The sequence below is a fragment of the Bidens hawaiensis genome, unplaced genomic scaffold, assembly GCF_021521415.1.
Source record: "Bidens hawaiensis isolate Kalapana, Puna unplaced genomic scaffold, B.hawaiensis_p1.1 tig00071785_1, whole genome shotgun sequence".
Classification (NCBI taxonomy): domain Eukaryota; kingdom Viridiplantae; phylum Streptophyta; class Magnoliopsida; order Asterales; family Asteraceae; genus Bidens; species Bidens hawaiensis.
In genome coordinates, this window is record NW_027502555.1 from 20,795 (window position 1) to 48,223 (window position 27,429).

Here is a 27,429-nt window from a genome sequence, read left to right on the forward strand (position 1 = left end):
AGATGATTAATGGACCCCCACCTTCTTTGCTTCTTGTGTTGCAAATCATCACATTTTTCATAACAAAGAACCTTGGCAAAACCCCAGGAAATACTCAAGGGAGTTTGATGTTGTGAGGTCTAATCTACTTAATTGTGCTTCACCTAGAAATTTGATATATGTGTGAGATTCAAGCCACCCAAAACAAAATAAACTCTTAGAAGAACATAATGTAAAACTCCTGACCATTCCATCTAAGTACAAATCACATTTGAGAAATCATCACATTTTATTTGATGTATTGGAGTTTAACTATAAAGTCAAATGAGAAATGATATTTACACAACTTAAAAATAGATAAGTGATGATTTGTGAGCTACCCCTTTTAGAACTACGGGCATTCAAATCTCATTCATAAATTATAACCTTATAATTTAACTAAATATTAAATTTTTCTAAATTTATTTATCATTTTTAAAAAAGCTCTCACGTAAATTCCTTATTTTTATCTTTATTTTATTACAAACACGTATTTTATTATTTTTTACGTTTTTACATACACAGTAACTTGATGGAGAATAAATAGCAGCTTTTCATATATAAAAAAATTATTGTAGCAATTATTCAAAATTTAGTTAAGAGTAGACAAAAATGGTGGATGGGATATAGTGTGGTTTTAAAGTTTTTTTTATATAATATTTTAAAGATGAGGGAGGAGACGATGAATGAATTGTAATGCTCTAACTTCGTTGTGGTGTATAGGTTCTTAAGAACTTGAGTTTTGTTGTCATTTCTAAAACATCGACCAAACCTTCCTAACTAACTTGATGTTGTCTGTTCTTTCAGTTTCATATATACACATTAAATATTTAGTTTAGATATTAAGTTTTAGATTACGAATTCAAAATGTTTGTTGATAATAATCCTATATCATGATTACTAACCTTTTCCATATATAATCTCGTAAAAACACGTACAACTAGTTTTTATAATAATTAGGTGTCTTACCCGATGCATTACGCCAAGCTGGTTTTGTTTGGCTGTTATATACTTATATGTGGCGAATGAGGTTGGCGTGTTTACACGACTTGTAGCCACGAATCGACGTGAGTTTAGTCGGCATTTGATTACTGTACCAGAACTAAACAATTTAATAGTATATATAATTCAATGAAAAGATCAAGTATGAATAATTATATACCATAGATAAATATCAAATGTTGGTGCCACAAAATAGCCTTTTAGGATCTTATTTGACCATTTATACAATTAATTTCAAAGACAAACCAAACTGGTTGTTTAGTCTGATGGCTTGAGTTGACTTTAGTAACTCCCTTGGATTCCTGCCTGCTTGAGTTCGATTCCTGCCTGTTAACAAATTTGAGTTTTTTTTTTGTGAGTTATCTTTGCTAATGTTCTTTTCTTAATCGAGTCCTTAGGCTACAATTTTTTTAGTTATTCTTTTTATGTGTTTTATAATTATCTATCTATATATATAAAAGTATTAATTTTTGTTTCTAATTGTAATGAACCTAATTGATACCGAACGAATTTGTGTCAACTACCAAATGAATTCGTATCACTGTACCAACGCAACGCCCGTGTTTTTTTTCTTAATAACTTGACAAAATTAGTTTTTTTGTTTAGTTTCGGAACCATAACAAATGTAGCTAATACCACTCGAATTTGCCTTGATTCGCCGTTGCCCGTCTTTTACCAACCGGCTATACGAGTTTCAATACTATTTTTGGCGTCTATTAGTTTATATTTAGGGTATAATGCATATACCAACACGAACCTAATCAATGGTGGCCAAATTCGTCACTTTGATTACAAGTTGTATGTGTCTTTATGCTCTTTTGGGTGTTTAAAAACTTAAATTTTTTGGGTTTAGTGCCAATACGTAATTAACCTAATTGATACCGACCAAATTCATATTCTTTCGATTATAAGTTTGTATGCATATGGATTTTCGGCCATTTACAAATTTATATATTTGTTTTGATATCGGTGACGTAATAAACTTAGCCGATACGAACCCGCCGCAGCAACGCGGCCGGTATTACCTAGTTAGGATTAAGAACTAAAAAGTAGTGTTTTACAAAACTTAACTAAAAGTCTATGATTCTACATAATTGTATATAATTCAATGTGTACGTATATATTAGCTATATGAATGAGATTTTAAATTAAGAAATTGAAATATATAAATCAAAGCACAAATTCATTTCTTAAAATTACTTTTGCTCCCGTTAGGATAAATTTGGCTCCTTTTCTTGAATGCGGTTTTTTTATTGGACACGTAGTTTGATAATTACAACTAGAGAGGGAATTATATGGTTGAATATTTTTTTAATCAGTTATACGTCTATGTATCACATTAAATCTTATGTCTATAACATAAAAATATGCTAAAATATTTTGTGTCTACTTTATGTTCACGCAATAATATAAATATATTAATATGTAAAAAGAACCCGAATGTCAGAACGATTTTACACCAATTACTTATAAAGTACCATATAATCGAAGCGACATGACATGATATTAATGTGTGTTTCATCAACTCTAAAGCATCTCCGCATAATGGACTTGCTTTAATTCCATCTATCACCCCTCTTCTATGTAGCGCATTCGAAGTTGGAGTTTTACCTATTTCCGCTTTCCACCAAAAAATCTTCCAAACTTATTTACATATTTTACATATATTATCATATAAAATAAATTGAGTTATAATTTAGAAGACAAATGATGCCATCAGTCTGGATGAGAAGAGTTAGAAAGCTTTGGTCCTTTGGACCACTTGCTTTAAATTGAAGGAAAAAGATAAAGTTTGTATGTGGGACAAACTCACGTGTTATGCGCGTGACACCCCGAATCACTTTGTGTTTATGTCTCCTTCTAATACCTTTTTAAAAGGGGTCATTTAGGTACAAAATTATTAATACAAGGTCTATACCGAAAATACCAAAGACAATGTCAATTTTTTACTTTATTCCCTTGTAGTTATGTTCTTTATAGCATTCCTTCCTAACCTAAAAACTATCTTTATTTCATGTTTTTTACCACTTTCTTGAAACTCTTAGTTCTAGTGATAGATAGCATGGATGTCTTTGAAGATCAACATGCCTGGCTTGTTATCATTAGTCACTGTCATTAGAGTCGAGCTAGTAAAACAAGATATCCTATTGAAGTGAATGGTCACAAAGATCGGGAAGTAGTAGCTTCAAATCTATTTAGTCGTATAGCTTTAGGCTGGATATGTCTACTTTTCTTTAATATCAATATGGAATTTAAATCGGATCATGTTCTTTAATATTAATATAGAATTCTAATCAGCTCATGGAGTTTAACCACCGGGGGAGAGTGGGTGAACTTGCTTTGAAAAGTATACGGTTTCCTGGCTAAAAATCACCCATTTGTTTACAAAGTGAATTGATTTATGAAAAAAATGATGAGAGGAAAGGCCATTCGCTGCTCTATCTGTTTTCTCTCCCTCTGATGGGATTTGAACCCACGTCAGGCTACTTGCTGAGTTATAAAAGAGATCGCTCTACCGTGGAGCTACTTAGATCATGATCGATCAACCATCCTAGTGGTTAGCAATCTCGTCACTAGTTGACATTCAAATCAATCCAACTAAATGACATGATATAAAATGCTAAGAACACTCATAGTGCCGTTATTTAATGCATTTAAACTTACAATAAGACGACTTAAAAGAAAGCATTTTGTTTATTTCTAAATTTGTACATATCAAACAACTTTGAATGTGTCTAAGAGCAAAAGAAACTACTGAAATTAAATAAGAGCGACGAAAGATAAAAAGTGGGCTCAAAATCAAAACGCAATATACAAATTCAATGGAATCAAGATTTGAAAATTCTTGAGCGAGATTGAACATAAATAATTAAGCGCCGTAGCGAGAATGTTAGTTAACCAACCGGTAGGACCAACATTTTTTTATGATCGAAAAATCCAAAGCTATGGCAAATGAACAAAAAAGATGCAAAGTGAAGAAAAAATAGGTGGAATAATGATGGGTCCCATTTCTAGAGGGGGGGGGGGGGATGAGATAGGTGTGGGATGGTTCTTGAATAGGTGTCTTAATTGGAATTAAATGAATATATAGGACCACTCAACCCCATCGATGACCACCTTAAGAATGGAACTCAAATTCTCAATCTAAAAAGAAGATTGCTATATGTAAGTTTGGAGTCAATTAATGTATACACACACCACACAAATCATTTAGTTGATAAATAATAATATCAACAACAACAACAATACATAATGCCTAATATTATATAGATACGTTCTCAGTCCCCCATTGGAATTTTCGATATATATACATATTTGCTATTAATAAAAAGTTAGTATGTTAAAGCGTTTATGGGATCCCTTTTCTTTAACAACAAAGACCCATACATCCAAAGTCATCATGGTAAATAGATCACCCTTTCATCCGCAAAACAGTGGCGGATTCAGAAAATTTAGCCAGTGGGTGCAAAAAAAAGTTCAACCAAGAATTCGTCAATTCAAACTAAAAGAAGTCAAACCAAAATGGGTCGGGTCTTACCGAAACGGGTTGAGTAAAATATTTACATTAAACAAACTAGGTATAGAAATGTAAACAATAAATTTCATTAAAGATAAACAATATACATATTACAATTGACCTTTACGTGATTTCATCTTTTGAAAACGGTCAATTACAGCTTAATTTGTAACACTTAAAAAGTCTTTTTTTCAACACTACAAATTACACAAGCATTCAAAAAATCTTCACCAATTCAATTACGTAAATTTGTCTTTAGGATCTTCATTGCCGAAAAAACATCTCTCAACCGTTGCGGTTGCAATAGGCAAAACCAATGTTAGCTTTAATAATTGATAAACCAAATGAAAAGAGATATGTTTCCTTGTTTCCACCATAATTCTAGCAAGATCCGCAATACCTCTCATATTAGCAAATTTATCATCTTTCCACACACTATCAATATATAAACCAAGTTGAGATGTAAGAACAAATTTGTCCCCATTTTCAAAATCATATGGATAAAACTCACACAATATCATTAACTTTGATGCATCAAACTTGAAAAATGAATTATACGGATTGAAAGCCAACATGTTTTGAAGTAAATCCGTGTTAACATGTTTTGAAGTAAATCCGTGTTAATTTCATTAAAGCGATCACCAAATTCTTGAATTTCCATATCAACAACACTGTTGAAACAATCAAAATTATAATAATGTTGATTGGTGATTGTGTACCTTTGTCTGTCATCGACAACTTGTGAAGCTGCCATTACCCTAATCTGTCCGCCTCCCACTAATTTCAAAATTTCAATTAAAGTGGTTGAGCAATTAACTACTATGAGCTTAATTGTTATTGTTCATAATAAAATTAAATTAATTTGGCCTTAAAAATCTTGGCTTAAAATTTAACAAGTTATGTTTGGGGCACTAAAAAAATTATAAATGGGTCACTAAATTTTTTTTTGGATGTGTCACTTGGGTTTTTGGACCTAATATATTACAAATTTATAAAGAAAACTATGGACTTGAGTGAGTGCAAACGCTCCCCTGACCGAGCACTGGATCCGCCCCTGCCGCAAAACAAATGTGGTGACCATATCCATCTATTTAGGAGAAAACTCACAACTGGGAACCTATCCAGACGAGACTCGAAAACTAGGAAGAAAAGTCATTGACTGCTGCTAGATTAATTGGTATTTGGTATGTCTATAGATATCTTAAATAGCCGTTCGTATGCAAACTTGGTGTGGTTTGTTGTGATCAGAACGTACTGATGCAAAAAGACTGGTTTTATACTCTTGGTTGACGTATGTTTCTTGGAATTTGTTCACCAAAAATAATTGGCCACAGGTCTTTATGATGCCCAATGTCAGCTATAAGCAGTGTCGTGCATTATTCATATTATTAATTTATTATACTTTACATCTTTGAAGAATAAGAATATATGTCGTTTTAACCGTTGCTCCATTTTGTCCATGGAAACAAGGTCAATATATAAGATTTAATATATTCATTTTGCTTTTTTTAGATTTAAGTTTTAATAAAATTCTAATGAATTTTGAATTTATCAATAATATAACGTGTCAACCTTTAGTAACCCTTTATTGGTTAGATGATGTTTGTCAATGTTTTGTTAAATAATTAAGATGCTTGGTAGTAGACGAAAGCCTAAATTAATTTGAGATGAGAGAATTAGATATGACTTGATAGAGTTTTACCTTTCTGAGGACATGGTCCAGGATAGAGATTCCTAAAGACATAGGATTAAGGTTAACGCCTTCTAAGGGAAGGTACCTAGTTAGCTTAGCTTTGTATTTAAGGTCTAGTTGGCTAGCCTGGCTCCTTGTGTTTATGTATATATTTTGTTTGATGCTGTCTTTTGCTTTTTATGTCTTATTCTTAGTATGTTACAGATTCCTTGCTATTTGGTGGTTTGCTATCTATATATTGCTAAATGTCTTTGCTTGTAGGATGTATGTTACTCTATTTACCTGTATGGAGCTTTATGAGCCAAGAGTCTCTCTGGAAGCAGCCTCTCTATTCTCACGGATAGAGGAAAGACTTGCCTACATCCCACCCTCCCCTAACCCAACTGATAGCGTGCTATGTGGTCGGATACACATGGCTTGATTGATTGATGTTGATTAATAGATAACATTTAAATCATTAAAAATGCATCTCACTGATTTAAAGATAGTTTTTTAATAGAATCATCAATAGACTATCTAACAGTCCCTTAGTGAATAATAATGAAGATCAATTTTATTTCCTAACGTTAATGAAAAAATCCTTTGCTTTTTAACTTTTATGCAGTCCCTTTTATTATAATTATTTTATTTATTAATTTGTTTTTGTCGTTCTAGCATTTAGCGTCTTGTTAGTCGATGCTTGATAAAATTTCAACTGTCCAAAAAGCAAAATGGTTAGTAATTGATCAATATATAGTAATAGTTTTTAATAACTTTAGTTGATACATAACTACACTATTGGTAATTAAATCTTAAAATGATTAATCTTGTAATGGGTATTCATAGTTATATTTAAAGGAAAAATTAAATTCCTTGGCATGTTCTATACGAATAAGTTATGACAATAAGTTTACTCTATAGAAGTTGATCTAGCTTAGGGTAAATCATTTATCATCACTAACTAAACATTTTAATTATTAACCAAATAATATTGGCCAGAATATTTGGTGGAATCATAATGCTTATTATGGAAGTTGATTATAAAATCAAAAAAGAAAAAAAGGAAAAGAAACAAAAAACGTATTAACAAAATACTTGTTGGCGAACTCAATTTTTGGTTGGCAAACATTTGAACGTTTGTTGAACTGATTTTAGGAGGTTGGGGTGTAGAGTGAACTGGTGAAGTAAGGAGAAGTGGCAAACAACTCGCCTTGAAACCTAACGCCTCTGATCTTCGACTCCAGCCATGTCGTTACACAACCGCTATTTTTTCAATAAAAGAAAAAAGTAAATTAAATATTATAAATACTAGCCTTTTAAACAATTTTTACAACACATTTCTCTCCACAATCACAACATTAACTAAATAATGTTCTCTGAATTTCACTAACTTTTAATATTTTGACACGCTTAAAAATTTGGATGCATGCCTTCTGAAGAGTTATGAAACTCAAATCATAAAAATCTGATCTCACACTTCTCTAAATACAAGTTTTCTCTATATTTTTTGCATGCCCTCCTCTATTAGGTCATGAGGTATTTATAGGCTTCAAGAAGAAATGCGTTATGATCCCGATGCTCAATCGAATGCCATGTCATTCAGGTTGTCAGTTCTATCATACTCGAATTGCTTCTAGGAGTGAGGAGAGGTGATTACACAGATGTCCCTCGATGGTTTTACTAGGTGTCTTCACTTTTCAAGAAACACATGTCTTTATGCCCCAACAATAAACATCTCTAGCTATATTAGGGTGAACTGAGTGCCCATCCCACAACGAAGCCTCCTCGAGCTAACCCGGAGGACACTCCGTTCTCCCTTATACCTTGATAAGATTTAATATTGTTCTTATCCCCATATCCAATCAATATTCTTTACGTAGAGAGATCATGTGTGATTTTTTAATTATTTTCTGGATGATAGGTGTTAATGAAATAATTGAGCATACAAGAAAGAATTCTTTGTATCATTTAATATTACATTTTTTTCTTATTTAGTTACCTTTTAATGTAATTGATCCACTAACCCCAAAAATATAACATCCTTTTGAACTTGTTATTATAACTACTATAACTCAACCCCTTTGTTGCTATTAGTAGGATTTATTAGGTACGGTGGTGGTTGTTAAATCAAAGGGTCTAACCGTCATTTTGTCATAGATACAAGCTCTTAATGCAGAATGTATAAGCCTTAGTAGCTGTGGTAATTCAGGTGCTTACTGCTACACTAGCTTCGACTTTTGTTGATTTTGTACATGTGCTGAACCCGAATCCTAATAAAAATCCGTATCCGAATCCAAATCTAAACCTTTATCTGAACCATAACTCAGGCCTTTATGATACTTAGAGGAATAGTCCGAGAGCTAACCCACTCGAAGATACACAGCTAGAGAGATTGCAAAAACAAAACCAAGATATTTCACTAATGTACGTTATAACCACTCTATCTGTAACGCGAGATTAGACATCTCACATTGAGAACCATCACAAGCCAAGGTTGGCATTGTACAAAATGGAAGAAGTTGCACAAACTTGGTGGGAAGGTTCGATAGAAGAAAGAGACGGGGATCTGTTATGGAGAACTCCACATCTAAACGTGTTTGACAAAATTAGTACATATCGACAGTGGCGGACCCAGGATTTTTTGCCAACGGGGTCCCAACTTTTTCGGTTTACAAAATTTTCAGGTCGGTCGTTATTCGGGTCGGGTCGAGACGAGTAACATAATAAAACACGGAAATATGGTGTCATTGGAAACGAGTAAGTAGAAAGAATCTAGATTAGAAACTAGATAGAACATACATTTTTAATTCATTTTTATTCATACTCGAAAAACATAAACATAAGCTATATATATATATATATGGTCTTACATAATAAGATAATTAATAAAAGAATATGTAAAACCCATGTTGTTATTATATATGTTGGATTGTGATAATGACTATATGAGAGAAACTAAAAAAACACAAATACCCTAACTAAATAACTAATATTGACTAGGATATAAAAAAACAACAAAAACTGAGTATGGAGAGGCTTGAACCTGCAACCTCTCAAAGAAAAAACAAAGGAATTTCCACTATACTAGTTTAGCCTTAATAGTATGGGTTCCAGGTATTAATTTTTATGGGGTCCTTACAAAATTTAGTATACCGTCTCTAAGTATTTTTTAAAAAACATTGGTGTCCCGGGACCCCGATGGGACCTATGTAGGTCCGCCCCTGCATATCGATGGATGACCTCTTTAGAAGTCTCCATTAGAATAAAAAAAAAGACAAATCAATGAGTTGTTTGTATACGAAGAAAGCAAACGATATTAGTGAAACAAGATATCGAATGTTTCAACTTAAATGAAACAATAGAAGTATCAACTAAAATAATGATTTTGACCTACATTGTAACAATTATATAGTAATTAACTCTAATTATAAATTGTTACATAAAAGATACTCTCTCACTAACAAAAACACACACCCCATTCCCAAAATAACCTTTTTCTCTGCCACTATTTTCGGATATCTATTATCTAATCACGTATAGGTATATCTCTTTGAGCTTACCTTTTTCCTGGTTTTGGGTGTCATGACATCACTCTCCTTTCACATGTTCCTACTTTATTTTTAACACTCCACCAAATTTCATAAATACATAAAGGCTATCCACTCTTCCTCACCCACTCTCCCTCCGCCGCTATCACCACCACCCATCTATCCGTGTTCATCAGTTCAGATATCGGTTATTCAGATAGTTTGAATCAGTTGTTGTTAGTGTCTGTGTCCCTATACCATCATCATCGCCACCATCACTACCTATATCTAGCTCATGCTATATTAGGGTTTCCTGATCAAGAAAGAAGTAAAAGATCAATAAAGATTTAAAAAAGTTTCCTTTTTTTGCATCTTTCTCGGTTGATTTCATCATCACCATCATCATCGTCATCATGATGCTATGATCATGAGTTGAAATGGTTGAAGAACAAAAGATGATAAGAGGGTTCGATCCTTATGTTAACTCATCATCTAGTGTTAATGAGTTCTTCAACTTTGAGCAACATAACAACAACAACAACAGCAACAACAACAACAACTCAGATCTCTTCTGGAAACCCTCATCTTCCAAACCGGCCATGATAGTTGGCACCGGCGTCGGAGACTTTACTCAGTTTGATGATCAAAGGTGTGTTTTAATCCCATGTGAACCAAATGAAAGACCAAGCCAAGGACTTTCTCTTTCTCTGTCATCAACTAACCCTTCCACCATTGAAATACAACCATTTGAGCTTGTAAGACCACCACAAAACCATCAAAATCATAATATTCATCCTCACCAAGGGTATTTAGGGAAACCCTTGTATATGCATGAGCAACTACATGATCATATGATGCCAGATGAATCACATATTATGAACACTGGTGCTCAACATCAAACTGGACAGTATAATTTAAGAAGCTCAAGGTACTTAATACCAACACAAGATCTCCTCAATGAGTTTTGCAATCTTGGTGCAAAGCAAAATGATCATTCAATAAAGGCTAAAGCTCAAAGAATCAATCAGTCACAAGATCATGATCATAGTTCCAATAATATGAGTGCTAGTTCTTCCAAAAATATACCTCTAAATTCTATTGAATTCTTGGAATTACAGAAAAGAAAATCAAAGCTCCTTCAAATGCTAGATGAGGTATAAATTTCTTAACTTTTTGTTTGTATTTTAATATTTTATAAGATTTAAACAATATTTTTTAAGATTCTTTTTTATTTGAAATTTCTTGAATTTTATTTTATTTTCAACTAACTATGTGACCATAATTAGTCTTTTCATTAATGCCCACATGGTGACAATCATTTAATATGAGAAGCCCCTATTCTTGTTGAATGTTTGTTGTTAACAATTGATTTACCTGCCATAAAAAGCCCAGAAATATTACCTGATTTATTTAACTTTTAAACTTTTGTTTTTATTAATAGGTGGATAGAAAGTATCATAATTACTGTGATCAAATGAAGGCAGTGGTCTCATCATTTGAAGCAGTGGCCGGTATTGGCGCGGCAAGAGTTTATTCAGCCTTGGCATCAAAGGCAATGTCTAGGCATTTTAGGTGTTTGAGAGATGGTATTGTAGGTCAGATCAAGGTAACAAAGAAGGCTATGGGTGAAAAAGACATTTCTGCCCCTGGTGCCACTAGAGGGGAGACTCCTAGGTTAAGGCTTCTTGATCAAACTTTAAGACAACAAAGGGCTTTTCAACAAATGATCACCATGGATAGCCACCCGTGGCGGCCTCAACGAGGGTTGCCAGAACGATCTGTGTCCATTCTTCGTGCTTGGTTGTTTGAACATTTTCTACACCCGTAAGCTCATACTTCATCATGATCAAGATATTCACCACTAGAATAAAGAGTATCACTAACGGTCCATTTCTTACCATAATTTTTTTTTAAATGTAAATTAGTTTTTACAGTCGGTATTGATCGTTATTACCGATTGAACCATTAACCAAACTGATATTACCAACAAAACTAAAGGTTCTGTTTGAAGTGAACCGAAAAATTTCTTTGTTTTTTAGAAGTGATTGTCACAAAAGTTATAAAAAAATAAAGTTTATAATTCTTTTGAATTTCTTATCAATCATTAGTTTTCATCTATCCCCATGTTGATTCCTAAATTAATTTATTATCATATTATTGATCCCATCAAAGTTTTATTTTATTAATTTATTTTGTCTCTTGGGGCCTTCTTCTTATGTTTTCTTGTGGATTTGATTCCTATACATCTTCTTATAGGGAGGGACCATATAAATGTGCCCCTTCTCTAGTCTCATCCACATAATCTGTTATACGAAAAATTATTTTTAGTTTAGTTTTTGTTTGACATATAATCCTCAAATTATTTTGAAAAAGGTTGTGTAACAAATTTTTTATTAACCTTATAGTTTATTTATGTGAAATTGCAGGTACCCTAGTGATGTTGATAAACACATTCTAGCGCGACAAACCGGTCTCTCAAGAAGCCAAGTATTACCATATCTATATATCTTGATTTGTTTTCGTTTAAATTAATTCACAATTTCATTTATTTGTTACATAGATACTTAAATCATGTAGCATAATATATTTTCTTTTGTAACATTTTTATTATTTCACTTGAGTATAGGTATCAAATTGGTTCATTAATGCAAGGGTTAGGCTATGGAAGCCCATGGTGGAGGAGATGTATGTGGAAGAAACAAAAGAAAATGACCATGAAAACATTGAAGGTGTCACAGATAGATTCAATGTCGCTAGTGACGAAAACACCATGATTACAAAAGTGGAGCAAAAACCGACGGTTGATCAGCTTATTCGAAGGGATTCTGATTGTCTTTCTTCTATTATTAACCATCCCGACCACCATACAACGAAAGCCCTTGACCATGCCTTCACTCATAGTTTTCCAAGGGTCTCAACCGACTCTTTTGGAGCGGTAGAGCTAGATTTTTCAGCATACAATCACAACTTTGGTGGTAGTGGTGGAGGTGGAGGGGTTTCTTTGAACTTGGGGTTACAACAACATGCTAGTGGCGGTGACGGTGGTACCGGCAATGATGGTGGTGGTGGGATGTCACTATACTACCCTAGAGACCATACGGAAGATATGCCTTATAGGAATTTGATGGGGGCACAACTGCTAAATGATAATTTGGCTGGTTAAGAATTTAAATGTTTATATCTACTATAATATAATATAAATTAAAAGAAAAACAAATATGGGATTTATATATAATTCTAAGTAAAGGGTATACATGATTGGGGTTAGGTTAATTGTTTAGTGTTTACCATCAACATTTAAAGTTTTTGTATATTAAAAGGGTATTGTGGTGATTTCCTTACTTTAATATACAGTCAAAAAGTTTATAGAATTTATGATCTGTTGTTGATTCAAGGTAGGAGTGTACAGCTTCCTCTTCTAGGCATCTAGATTCTCCTAGTGTTTTTATACCATTGGCTGTATCTATCTATATTGGTTTAAAAATCATTAAATATCTATCAAGTACTATATAATTCATTAACTCAAGTTTACAAATATTTTACTACATAACTCCAAAAGGATAAATGACATGTAGCCTAATGGCGTGAAGATGTGAAATAATGTTCTTGTCAAATGATGGGTGGTTTTGTTTTGTTTTGTTTTTATTTTTTTTATAATACTACCCTAAACATTTGTTAAATATAAAAAGAAAAACTAAACCGTAACTGGTTAGTAACTGAAACCGCAGTGACATCTTAACCGGTTATTAGCTCGAATCATAAGTTAGGGATCACCACTTATGGATTTTCATGTGGGAAACTGATTAACCGAAACCGGTTATCGTTTATATGTATGTATATATGAATGTGTGCGCGCTATGTGTATATTTATGTATATGTATGTGTGATAGTATACATAAGCATTTGTGTATGTAGAGAAGTTTCAAATAAAAAACAATTGTTTTGTGAGAAGTATAGAAAAACTTTAAAATAAAACATAACACTAAAATATGACCCTATACGGTTTTTGAAAACCATTAATTTCAAGTTCAACCATTAGATGCTAGATATCCAAGGGTCTAGAATTAATTTTCGCCATGTGCTTGTATGGTATATATATATATATATATATATGTAAAATATATTCGTGATTTTCTATGTTCTTCTGTAACAAGGTTACATTTTGTTAATTATAATGTTTTTAAAATAAATAAAAATTCAATTTTGTTGAGTTTTTTATATAGTATTTAATTGTTCTTTTCTATTATTTAAATAAAAAATGTTTATTTCGATTAACTGTTTCTTTTAATAACCTTATAGGTTATATTGGTTAGGGCATTGTGTTCTTTAAAGGTACTCTTTTTTCCATTTTTATGTGTATCTATATATAAATTTATGTTCAAATCCATACGTGTGATTTGAAAGATCCACGACCACCTCCACCCTCCAACACCCGGTCTACGTCTGCATCAAAAAACTATGTCGATTTAGATACATATAGACTCGTTTGTACTTTGTTGGAAATTCGTATCGTTATTAGAAAATAATCATTGTATGAATTATCAAAAACTAATGGATTTGTACATCTACAAACCCGATACTGTTCTAAGTGGTGTGGATTCAAACCCGATCATAACCAAAATGACGTAAATTGTTATTAGAAGAAAAGATATATAAATCCCACTCTAACCATGCACTTGTTCGATACGTAATACATAATGGTTTTGCTTTATAATTAAAATCTATATATGCAAATGAAAGGGCCGGCCCTATACTATAGTTGGGCCAAACTATGAAATGCCTAATGCCCCAACTTTTTATAATATATTTGGGCTTCTCAAACCCAAAAGATGGGTTCCACACAAACGTTAATTACTCTTTATTTACAAAATTTTATTTAGGAACGAGATTATAGACATGATTAAAAAAATATTCGTTCAAACAAATTATACTTTATTTAAGAAGTTCTTAATACAATATTTATCTATATGATATACATAAATATAGGAGTCTCATCTTTGGATAAACCTTGTTATTGTTTTTGTTTACTACATGGTAAAAACCAAGATGAAAAATAAAAAATGACTCATATTTAACACATGTCTAAAGTTGATAAAAATGACACATAATTAATTCAAGTTTATAAACTAGTTGGATTCAAGTTAAAGATTTTGTTCATTGTTTTTTCGCGAGTGATTCATCGCATCCCGAAAATGAAGAAATGTACATGTAGTTGCATATATTCACTCATGAACCCAATGCTACAACTTTCAAAAGAACAAAGATTCATTTTTCAAACAATTTGGTACATGAAATCATGAATTAGTAAGAAAATATACATATATGCATGGATGTAAAATGACTAATGAGAACATGTGATAGAGAATATTCTGATATTGTGAGAGAATATAGAAACTATAGAATTAAAAGCAATTGCTGCTATCTTGTATTTTATTTGCCCCCTTTTCGGTATGACTCGTTTGCGCGCCAAGCTTTGTCTCCAAATGTTGTCCATATGAGATGATTAAATGGTGTTTGAAATTGAGTATGTTGTTAATTATGTTGAATAATATGGGGTGTTTATATAGAGGATACAGTAGAAACTATAAGGATACAAGGGGCAGCCCCAAAGAAGCTTCTTTTTTGAATTTTATTTTGTTGATTGGTGATGGTTTAAGAGACAATGCCAGCAAATTGGTGGCTGTATAATATTCTTAATCTGCCTTACATTGAATGTATAATTTTTTTTTGTATGATATTATGAAAAAGAATTGGTTTTGGTCACTGATTTAGAGTACTATAGGCTTAAGTAATCCTGATGTGTCAATATTGACAGCTAATTGTGTCAAATAAAAATAGTATATTGGTTTCTAAACTATTATTTTTTGGTCGTTGCTGGTCTCAACTAACGAATTGGCTTCTGGCGGTACCAACTTTTAACGTACTTGTTCCCAACGGTCCGCAACTAACAGAATCCTAACGTCGTTAGTTGCAGGTCGCCGGAAAAACGTTTTTGGCTGAAAAACTCACATTTTTTTCCGAAAACTCAACATTTTCGTCCCAAACATCTTTATAACTTTGTATCGAACCTTTAGAAACCCTTTTTTTAGTAAAAGCCCCAATTGTTACCGGAACCCTAGAACCATCTTTAGAATCGATGGGTGGTGCTCAAGTAGTGGTGGTTGGTTGGTGGTGAGACAATTGGTGATGGTGGAGGTGTTCAGGTGTTTTCCGGGAAAAAAATGTGACTTTTCCGTCCAAAAACGTTTTTCGGCGACCTGTAACTAACGGCGTTAGAGTTCTATTAGTTGCGGACCGTTGGGAACAAGTACGTTAAAAGTTAAAACCGTCAGCAGCCAATTCGTTAGTTGGGACCGACAACGACCAAAGATGATAATTGGATTAATAAAAACCAATATACCAATAAAAAAAGAGTCTTTTTGGATTGAGTTAGATTTTTTTTAATTGGGGATTTAAATATGATAATACGTTGGATCTTTGTTTCAATTATTTTACAAAGTGTTTTGAAAAGAATCTATTCACATTCACTATTTAAGAAATGGAGAAGTGGAGAAAAAGTTGATGTTAATCATGTTAGTGAGAAGAAATAATTTTAGCATATCTTGTGTACCATGATATATGCACCATGGCTGGATACAGTTTATGTTGAGCATGTGCATGCTACCAACTAGGACCCAAACGTCCCACACTGCTGCGGTGTGAAAAACGGCGCTAGATATAGACGCGCTTTTTCTTTTTTATTAGTTTCTTGGCCAATCGCAACCACACATAACTTCTTTTTCTCTAATGTATTAAGTAAATAGTTTAAATATTGTTTTGATTATATTGGATAGGCGAAACTATCACGCATTTTATTTTAAAGAGTTTTATCTACCTTGTAGTGACTTGACAAGACGTTTTTCACTATTCTATTTTGGAATCACTATGGATGCGACAAGAACATTTAATTACTTGATAAAAAATGTGACTTCAACTATTTAGGTGTAGGTTTCTAAATTTTAGGCGTTTATGTGTGTAAATTTCTATACTTCAGCCCTTTGCAAAATATTCATTTTGTAAGTTTAGACTAAATCATGCACAAAAAGTATATATATACTTTCTTACATTTTTTGTAGAACTAAATTTTTTTAATAACTTTGATATAAAGTTGTAGCTACAACATTTATAACTCTTTCTTACTAATCAACTTGATTTTGCATCATTTTGGTTCGATGCGGCTTGAATTTGTTCGTGTTAGGCTTTTGGTATCGAAGGAGATCGAGATTGAAGGTTTTGCCGCGTGAATATTTGTTACTATTTGCGAGCATTTCCTTTTAAAATTGGCTGTTAATATTAAAAGTAATAATAACTAGGCCTAATAAATCTATCCAAAAATCATCCTAAAGCTTGATGCAAAACTACTATCGAGTCGAGAGTCTTGTTAGAAGCAGTCTTTCTATTCCTACGTGGTAGATATAATGTTGTCTACATCTTACTCTCCTCAAACTTTACCATAGCTTTGATATTGGTGAGATTTACTGAGTACGATCAGGGCCAGCCCATATGCTTTAGAGACTAAAGCTTGGGCTTTAGGCCCACCAAATATTGAGGCCCCAATTTTAAAAAAAAATTAAAAATGATATATCATATTATAAAAGTTTTAAGTTGAGTAGAGAAGAGATGAATGGTCTAGTGCACTGGCAAATCAACTAAGGTTCTCTCAATTTAATTGTTGTCAATCAGGGAGGGATCGAATCTCCCTTGCATGAAGTTTAATTTTTTGGTGTGGGAAATCAATTCAAGGGCCATATAATTCCAAACTAAATTACATTTATATTTACCTAAAAGAAAAGGATTAACTCATTATTTATTTAAAAGAAAAGGATTAACTCAGTAATTTTATCTAATACTTCAATTCTTAACATAAAAACTAATTCGATAACCTAAGCTTATACTATATATTCCAATCAAATTTATTTCGAGTTTAGAAAATTAAATTTCTAACATTATATTAGTTAGGACTCAATCTATAAAAAATTGGGATAATATATGCGTATTATAATTGTAAATGTGTGTGTTGAGAATATCAAATGTTAGTGTTGTCGTCCACACGATGTTTTTAATATATCTTTCAATCAAGTTAATTTTAAGTTGTGATTTGATAGACCTAAACCTCTCCGAGGACATGGTTGAGGATAGGAATTCGTGGAGAAGTAGAATTAAAGTTAAGGATTTTTAGAGAGAATTGAATACCTTAGGGCTAAGACTTAACTTATTTAGTCCACATACCATAATGGTATTTCCCTTGCATATATTATTATTATTATTATTATTATTATTATTATTATTAGCTTTTATATAGCTGTTAAACTGTGATCTTATTATTAATATTATATAATAATATTAATATTAATATTAATATTATTATAATTAGTAGTAGTTTTTATATAACTGTTAAAATTTGATTTCCTTTATTTTGCTTTATTTTGCTTCATACGCATGTTCTTAGAGCCGAGGGTCTCTCTGGAAGCCACCTCTTTATTCCTTTGGATAGAGGTACGGTGTGCCTACATCCCACCCTCCCCAGACCCTACTTATAGCTTTGCTGTCGGTGGGATTTTACTGGGCATGATTGATTGATTGATTGATATATTGGTTGGTTTCTTAATTAAGAGACAAAATTAAAATTGCCATGTAATAGTTTATATTATAAAAATAGTGCGACTATACAAAAATAGAACTATGGTTTTAAATTAACTTATTTGTTTAATCAAATGTGAAGCGGAACAAATAAAAAATTGAAAAGCGAGACCCTTTTTTAATAAGGTAAATTGATAAGTGTGACCATTTTTTAATAAGGCCCTGAAATTTTAATTTGTTTTAGGCCACTAAAATGGTTGGGTCGCCACTGAGTACGATGATGACGACAACTTATGACTTAATTATTTTATCTCATTTTTATATATATAACGTGCTACACTTTTAGAGACTTGTTTATTACCCCAACTATGCAACCATGTCTATAGGATTTGTTTCAAAAAGTTCATCTTATTTAAAAACCTTTGAACATGATTACCAACCATGAATATACAATATTCAATATAGCATGTTGAGTGGTTACAATTGTTTATAGCAATATATATTCATGAATCATGAATGTTCAATATTCAATATAATCATTTGATGATACATTTCCAAATCAATGAAAGAATTAAAGCATACAAAATCATTCAACTAAGTCCCGTCTGCGGACCAAGATCCGGTCCGTCTCTAAGGGTGGTGGTGGTGTCTAGAGAAAACAGAAAGCATTAAATGGAAAGCCATTGTTGCAATCTTGAACTTTATCAACCCCCTCTTCGGTATCACTCGGCCGCTCTCTCTGCTCCTGTCTTCCATCACTTACTTTGATCAAAGTTGTTCTTGGGTTGTGACTTATATATATATAGTCACCCAAGAATCTTTAGGAACAAAAATTAATGGGTACTTTATATGTTGGGTATGAGTGGGACAAATGGAATCCTTAAGTTTATATGAAAATAATAAGGTGTGTAGTGATCCCACAAAACCAAACCCGGGGGTTAGTTCAAACCGGGTTTGTTCAAAATGAGATCGTGTCAAATCAGATAAATACTTTTTGTACATTTTTATTATATAAAGACGATGACTAATCATTTTATTAAAAAAAGCTATGTCAATAACTCGTATTTAGAATATATGTTTTAACTATTTTGTCGTAGTATAAAAGAATATAACGTTGTTCACTCGATTTATATGGCAAACAGGTCGGTGGTTAGAACGAGTTCAGGTCAAAGCGGATTAGGGTTGAAACGGGTCGATTTAAAAAAGGTTAATTTAGTTCGAGTCAAGACAGGTTCGGGTCAAAAGGGATTGGGCCAGATCGGGGTTTGGGTCAAAACATGTTTGTTTGTTTTTTTTTTGAAATTATACCGTACATTGCAGTTTTGCTTCTGGTTTAGGCATTAATAATGTGCGCAACATATGTCACATACATTTTGGGTTCTGATTACACATGTACACGTGTCTAATCCAGAAAACACATGTAACCTGGCTCTAGTACGCAATTAACCCAACGCTTCGCATAAGTTACAAGTGTCGGTTACACATTTTATATATATACATATATCCATGACCAAGGTTAAGTGATGAAGTCTATTGGTTTGTGTGAACACATAGGTTGGCTAATTGTATTTGAAAAGTCAAAATTGAATTGGATGAGGAAGCATATGCTAGTCTGGACTCTGGAATTGGTCCCCTTGTTTTATGTATGGAAGAACATCAAGTCAAAATTTAGCTCCATTATTGACAACATGCCAAAGACACAACCAACCTTCACAACTTATAAAACTCATTGTTTTCTACCAACATGGGACAAGTTAAATACCTAGGAACCATGGGCAGTTTCCCTATGCCTATGGTACCATCTCAAGATATCAATATTACATTATGTAACAACTGTGCATATAGAGATGGTTGAGGCTTAAGATTTTTATGTTCTTGTGTTCAAAACCTGACTCAAGGTTGTTTTTTATTTTTCATCATAGTAGTATTGGTGATAGTTTCAAACGCTGATAAATATAACATTTTGTAAAAAAAATAATGCACATTTTTTAGGCACACAACTTCACATGGGGTTTTATTTTTATAATCAACTGGAAAAAAAAGAGTAATTCACCTCGCTTATATATTAATTGTAAAATTTTCTACTAAGACGACCCATTAGTTAAACATGTGGCGTCGGGCTAGTTAAAGGGGGTGCCATAAGGACATGCGGCCTTTAACATAAAGAAGAGGTGGGGTTCACTACCATCCACCAATCACATGCACACACACATTTAATTTGTTTTTATTAATGTTTTAGTTAAATCAAAACTAACATGTTAAAGAATATGTTAGTTAAAGTTCTCTATCTATGTGACAGTGACGTAGCAGGGCGTTATCAACTATTTACGGATATGTAATTAAGTTTGCTTAGAAGTTACAACCATAATGAGTGTTTTAAATTATGTACACAAAGTGCCTTAAAAGGTAAACCGAATTTAATTTTGTTACACTTAAGGGTCTGTTTGGTATAGGGTAATGGAATGAACGGGAGAATTGAATGGACAAAGGATTGGAATGAACAAAGGAATGAAATGAATCATTACTATTCCATTGTCTTGTTTGGTTACCACATAGGAATGAAATGAATCATCACTTTAATAATTTTTTTAATTAAATAGTAAACTATTCAATCATAATATTTTTTATCAATTAATAAAACGGTTATAATATAATGCGATATAGTAATAAAAGTATAATAACAATTATAATTTAATAAAATTTATACTATAATAAAATAATAATGATGATGATAAATAGCAATAATATAGTAGGAGTAATAATTATTATTATTTTAATTATTAATTATTATTATTATTATTGATCATTTTCCATTTCATTCCTAGAAGGAATGAAAGAAAAACCAACTTTTATTAAGGAATGGAAAATGTTATATATGGAAGGGTTTGCATTCCTTATGAATGATTCATTCCATTAATAAATAGTAACCAAACATGTTTTCTTTCATTCCTTTAGAATGAGTCATTTTATTCTACCTCTCATTACTTCATACCAAACACTACCTTATATAAAATCCTGTGAACTCCATATTCACAACTTTCCATCCGGTTTGGTTTTATTGACATAACTGCATACGTTTATGTCAAACTGGGCCAATTATATATATTACAAGCTACAAAAGAAAAAGTTAAATGATAATTTGGGCCTAATATCCGGTTAAAACGATTAAAAGGCCCAAAAGATTATCAACGTAATAATGTATAAATTAGTTTTTTAAAATTAACATATATTTAAAAATAAAAAAAAAATAATCAATACACATTTCGATTACTTGAGGTCATATCATGTCATACACCAAATAGTTATGTCATAGACCCTACAATTGTCACACTTAACTTTTATCATAATTCTAGTTAGGTTAGAAACCTTAATGATATCTACCCTACACATTGCTTCAACACTTATGTTGTAAGTACAAAACACATTAATTAACTTGTACCACACTTCGGGTACCTAGTTTTGTGCCCGAACGAGGGGCGAGGCAAGAGGAGAATGAGGCGACATCCGATGGGGGGTCAAGATATCGTCGCGCTTTCTTGATGATAACCTCATATGTTGGTTGTTCTGTAAAAACTGTCTTCTCGTATTGATCTCAAGGTTTCTGTTCTTTCGCACAAACATTTTTATCCTCCATAACGCGATCCTTGTAGTCTCATCATCCATATTTGCAAAGCAAACACGAAACCACCCAGGCTCAGAACAATGAAAAGACTGCCCTGGAGAGACGTTAAGCTTAATCTCATTAATTATAATTCTCCAGAACGTCATTCCTGATTCAAAAGTAGGTTCTTTTAGAAATCTACGCAAATCCATCCAAAAAAACAAACCCGCTTTGCTTTCTAGACACCCGATCCCAACTTGGGCTAGCCCACCGGTAAACATATCATGCCTGTGGGCCAACCGAACTTTACTTTCAGAGATAAAGTTCTCAATAAATTTAGTGTCAGACAGCATAGAAGCGAGCATACGTTGTGTCTGAGTAGAAACTAGACCGAAGCTCGACATTTTACGTGATACATTCACAACATTATCGTTGTACGAGTACACAATCCCCACTCTAAACCCGGGGAACCCCATATCTTTGGAAAGACTATAAACTAAATGAATCAAGTCGCAATTGCAATTCGATACTTCCTTCATAACCTCCACAATACTCACGAATTCATCGCCATTGGTTACCGTGCCAGCATAGATCTCATCGCAAACGAGGTGGATGTTTTTCTCATTGATGAAGTTCACAATATCTTTTAAGGTTTCCCGGTCGAGAAAAGTGCCTAGTGGGTTCGATGGGTTAGTTATAAGCAACCCCTTAACCTTAATTTTCACTATCGTTGCTTTCTCATAGGCATTTTCGAGAGCTTCTCTAGTGATCTTGAAGCTATTAGAGCTTTCACAAACCACGGGTAAAAGCTCGACTCCAGTACGCCATCTCAAATCTCGATCGAACCTATAAAAGTAAAATTATAAATTAAAGTCGAACTAATAATATAATAGTAACAGTAATAGTAACAGTAACGGTATCAGTGACAATGCTAATAAAGTAAATGTTATTTTTTTAAAAATTAATTTGCATACGCTGGATAATAAGGAGTGGGAACTAAGAAAGCTTCTCCAGGATTTGCTAAGCAAAACGCCAACGTTTCATGAGCACCAGTGGCGCCACCGCTCATCACGATCCGGTCAGGGTCAAACTTCACGCGGTTTCCTCGTACTTGGTTCATGAAATTAGCGATGGCGGTCCTGAATTCGGGTAAGCCATGGTAATCTTGAAAAATGGCGGTCTCTTTGAAATCTAAAGCTCCTTGTGGTGTACAAATTGAGGCATTCGGGTTATGTTTAACCCATTCTTCGATCAAATCAAATGAAAGCTGACAACAAAAATACATGTCAGCAAATCATATATTATTAATCAGCTATATATATAAGAAAAATACAACATATTAATTAGTAAACATTTATTATAACTATGTGCCATATTATTATAATATATACAATTTGTTTACGCTTATTTGTAAATATTCTCGTTGTATTTTATATATAGTTGATACTAAGAATACAACGCAACGAAAATAATTAAAAAAAAATGTGTAATCAAATTATATATTTTAATATGGTAAATAATTACAATATACAAGTAGTATTATTATGTATACCTGGTTTTCGGCCAGGCCCATTTGGATAACGCCTTAGGGGTTGTGTTGAGAGTGGAAGGGGTTGGCGTCATAGGCTTTCCAACCGTCGAAATACGGGGAGTTTTCACCATGACCATCGTTGGTTGCTATCTTTGACAACATATTGTGGGAGTTGTTCTTAGTGATTGCCATTGGAGATGATTCAATAAGTGGTGGAATAAAGTGAAGAGATGAATAAGATGAAGTGAGTTGAGTTAAGTTGATGAAATGAATTAGTGATGATATTTATAGACGAAGGAAATAATAAGAAGAAGAAGAAGGTTCTTATTATGTTTGAAAATTTTGGTGACGTGGGTGGCTGCCGACTTTTTATTTCTGCCTACTCACTCTTTTTCTTTTTATTTAATTTGAAAAGTAGCCTTTAAGGGTGTCCATCTTTTGTTGTTGACCTGTATTTATTATCATTCCACGGATTCTATGTACGATTACGGGTTGGTTCTTGGGTCTTTCGTGGAAATACATAATGTTCGGTTCATTGTACACTGAGAAACAAACGGATTCTTTTAAGATTCCTGTAATCTGTTGTAAGGAGGTGTGAAGTATGAATTTTTAACCAGCATAGTTTATACTTCTACCACCTTCTTGCAATTTTTTGTTTATTGTAGTTGTATTTTAATATTTTCCTGGGCATTACAAATTTCTTCCTAACTGCTTTATTTTCATTTTGTATTGTATTTCTGAAGAGGTAGGTCCCAAGCAAGCCCAGTTGGACCCGCAAGACTCACCTCAAAGAGGGACGTCTGCGCAGTTGAACCGGCAAGACTCACCTTCAACGGGGACGTCTGCGCAAAGGCTAAACTCGCAAGACTCACCTTGAAGAGAGACGTCTGCGCAGAAACCAACTGGATCCGCAGGACCCACCATGCTCAGAGACGTGACGTCCTTACGCGCAGTACGCAAGCTGTTCTCGCAGGAAAAGCCTCCCAATGGTCGACGTACTCCGCCTGTTCCCGCAGCAACGGATACTAGCCATCAGGGAAGGCTACCCGCGCAGCAAGGCTACACGCACAAGGCACTTAACTCTTAAATAATTCAGTAATGTCACCTGAAGAAGGAGTGAGCAAGCCGGGATACTCCCGCACAAAGCCGGGAAAACTCCCGCCCAAATGAGCCAGTCCGTACGCTACTGGAGGATCTTTTGTACTGTACCTGACGAGGTATGGACAAAAGATCTGACCAAAGCTGCGACAGCTCACTGACAACAGTACAACGAGCAGCATGCTCTATTACTTAATGTCACTATCAGCCGCTGCCTACTCACCAACCTGTCGTAGCACGTGCATAGCCTGCAGTTGGTGGAAAAGGAATAGTACACAGCCGGCCTGGTCACTATCAGCCGCTGCCTACCCACCAACCACCAGCATGGCATGTGCGTAGCCCACAGTTGGCAGAACAGGAATACTATTCAGCCGGCTGTACCTTCTTGGAAACCTACCTTCGGCTATAAATACTCCAACACCTTGGAATGGTATGGACACATTACATTATCTTATCTTATTATCTTATCTTCTCTAGCAATCTCTTAATATATACTTATATTCAAGAGCAATCTAGTCTGATTCTCACGCGGAGGGTGGTCACAAGGAGGTACCCCCCCTTCTCAGTGACGAGCTCACGGTGTCTGTTTTGCAGGTAATCAGAAGAACCATCTTTGCCGGACCTAACCCCTCGTGGGAAACATCTATTTAACCCCCAGATTATCCGTAATCTGCCCGGGGTCAATTAGTGTTTCTTCAATTTCTTAATAAAAGTGGTTTATATTATTTATTTTACGTACGATCCCTACTATTTTAGTAAATGAAAATGTGACTTAAAACATGGAAAGTATCTTATTGTACTAAGTGTTATCTCAACCCACAACTGTTGTGAACGTCATAAGTCATGACCTCATGACCACCGTATTTTCTATCCCCTCTCATTTCCACCTCACAAAATTTAGCCGAACACCTTAATTGATGCTTGGGAATTCCCAGCCCATCACCACCTCTCTCTTCCTCTACGCTTCACGTTGTAGATGAACGCTAATTTTTCTTTCTTTGTGGATGCTTTTAAATAAGTACTATTATCATCGGTTTAAACATTTATTAAAAACAATGTACTTAACATAAGTGCTAAATTGTAAATTGCTTTACTTAATTTTTTTATTGTTATTAACATGTATTTAAATGCTTGATTGGAGAAACAATTAGTTATTTTGGAATAACATTAGAAAACTATTATTTAAACCATATTTACTAAAACATAAACTTTAATGTGAGATCAAGCAGGATGCAAATAATATTAAACCATGATTTTAATTAATTCCTTGGGTAATTATAAAAGAAACGTACACATTCAATTTTGTGTTTGATGAACTAAATCTAATAATAAAACCTAATGGTATTATGCATTTGTTATTACTATTATAATATAATAAAACGTTTAAAGCATGTGTGAAAGTTCATTAGAGTGGCAATAGTTATAATATTATATATCTTTATCAAAAGTTTAAACAGTAATCGTTTTTAACACGAAAACAATGCTCTCCCATAATTTATATTATTCTGGTTCAGTTCATATGGTCTTTCATTCATCATCCATCGAATCGAAACTTGACTGGATGATTTCATTTACTTTATTTTATAGACTAAGTGCATGGAATGTAATAATAATAAAGTCATATTTTGCAATAGATCATGCTTTAAGACATTATGATAATCGTATATATGACCTAAAAAGGGTGAATAAATCTTAATTTTTTAAAATTTTGTTAGAGTTAATTGCAATTTACACCCATGTGGTTAGCACGATTTTGTTGGTTGCAACGTTTGTCTCTTTATTTTGATATACGGAACCCTAACGTCTGTAGGGTGTGACAAATTGACGGGTTGTCAGATGGAAGGGTTCAATTTGCCACACCATGCGCGATTCAGAGTATTATCAGATGCCAAAAATCAGAAACAGTGATTGCAGCCAGAAAACCGTGCTAATCGCAGGGGTGCAAACTGCAATTAACTATTTTTTTTTATAGTTAGAGATCTTAATCTTTTATAAAATAAACAAGTTTAGAATTGTTGATAAAAGATAAGAGATAGAAAGATGTCATCGTACGTAATAGCATAATTATGGTGATTTATGATGTCTTGATAAAGGTTAACTACTTAGTCATACATCCACTCCTCGAACCTCGCTTAAGAATTTCCTACACTATAATGTCCCCTTAAGCAGATATAGATAGATGTTACAATATTTCACTAAACGAGTAGTGATCACTGAAAATGTCTCTTTATATGTAAAGATAGACGTCTCTCTCTCTCTCTCTCTCTCTCTCTCTCTCTTATGTTCATTTGGGAATGAATAACTAATATAACAAGATTCAAGTTATGTTGTGTTTGTGTCAAACTTTTCTTGGTTTAGTACTGTTCTTCTTGTGCTTAATAATCTTGACGGTTGTCATGGATTTATATATTAATTCAAGAAACAAGTGTTTAGTAATTTTAGTTGTACAAGAGGTGAGTCAAAGTATTTAGGGAGGATTTGTTTAAAAAGCAAAGAGGATAAAGTAGTTCCATTGTTCTCATTTTGTCTCATAAAAAGTCAACCTAAGTTTTTGTTTATCTTAACAAGGTTTATACGTTGAGAAATCATGGATATTGATCATGTATGATCTTGATTATTTGACTAAAAAATGTTTTTAATAACTTTTTTATAAAATCTTTTAGGTCCTATAAAATAATGGATACTGATACTGTGTTATATTGATTATGATTATTTGACTAAAATGTTTTAAAAATCCGTTTTAGAAAATCTTTTGGCTCCTATAAAATGTTAAAGCATACATGTAAATAGAAGTATATCATGTTAAAAAGTTATATTCTTGACATATTACTTAATTCATTTCTT

The 27,429-nt window shown here is 33.1% G+C and overlaps 2 protein-coding genes across 2 annotated transcripts; one reads left to right on the forward strand and one right to left on the reverse strand.

The window, feature by feature from the left end:
- Positions 1-9,664: 9,664 nt before the first annotated feature.
- LOC143605860 (homeobox protein BEL1 homolog) lies at positions 9,665-13,082 on the forward strand. The gene is made up of 4 exons (XM_077081827.1): positions 9,665-10,890; positions 11,178-11,560; positions 12,163-12,223; positions 12,363-13,082. Exons 1-4 carry the CDS (start codon positions 10,174-10,176, stop codon positions 12,897-12,899), a joined length of 1,698 nt encoding a protein of 565 aa, XP_076937942.1. The 5' UTR covers positions 9,665-10,173; the 3' UTR covers positions 12,900-13,082.
- Positions 13,083-21,712: 8,630 nt separating this feature from the next.
- LOC143605859 (1-aminocyclopropane-1-carboxylate synthase-like) lies at positions 21,713-23,884 on the reverse strand. Its single transcript, XM_077081825.1, has 3 exons — positions 23,509-23,884; positions 22,931-23,223; positions 21,713-22,802 (listed from the first exon to the last, which is right to left on the reverse strand). The coding sequence occupies exons 1-3, from the start codon at positions 23,527-23,529 to the stop codon at positions 21,809-21,811; spliced, it is 1,308 nt and encodes a 435-aa protein (XP_076937940.1). The 5' UTR covers positions 23,530-23,884; the 3' UTR covers positions 21,713-21,808.
- Positions 23,885-27,429: the final 3,545 nt, after the last annotated feature.

Bases quoted from the DNA above. Each gene is read 5' to 3' on its own strand.
- LOC143605860 (XM_077081827.1), top strand. From the start codon at position 10,174: ATGGTTGAAGAACAAAAGATGATAAGAGGGTTCGATCCTTATGTTAAC. The intron at 11,561-12,162 runs GTAAGCTCATAC...GTGAAATTGCAG, and splicing joins TTTGAACATTTTCTACACCC to GTACCCTAGTGATGTTGATA. The intron at 12,224-12,362 runs GTATTACCATAT...ACTTGAGTATAG, and splicing joins CCGGTCTCTCAAGAAGCCAA to GTATCAAATTGGTTCATTAA.
- LOC143605859 (XM_077081825.1), bottom strand. From the start codon at position 23,529: ATGGGCCTGGCCGAAAACCAG. The intron at 23,224-23,508 runs GTATACATAATA...TTTTGTTGTCAG, and splicing joins TGGGCCTGGCCGAAAACCAG to CTTTCATTTGATTTGATCGA. The intron at 22,803-22,930 runs GTATGCAAATTA...TTACTTTTATAG, and splicing joins CCCACTCCTTATTATCCAGC to GTTCGATCGAGATTTGAGAT.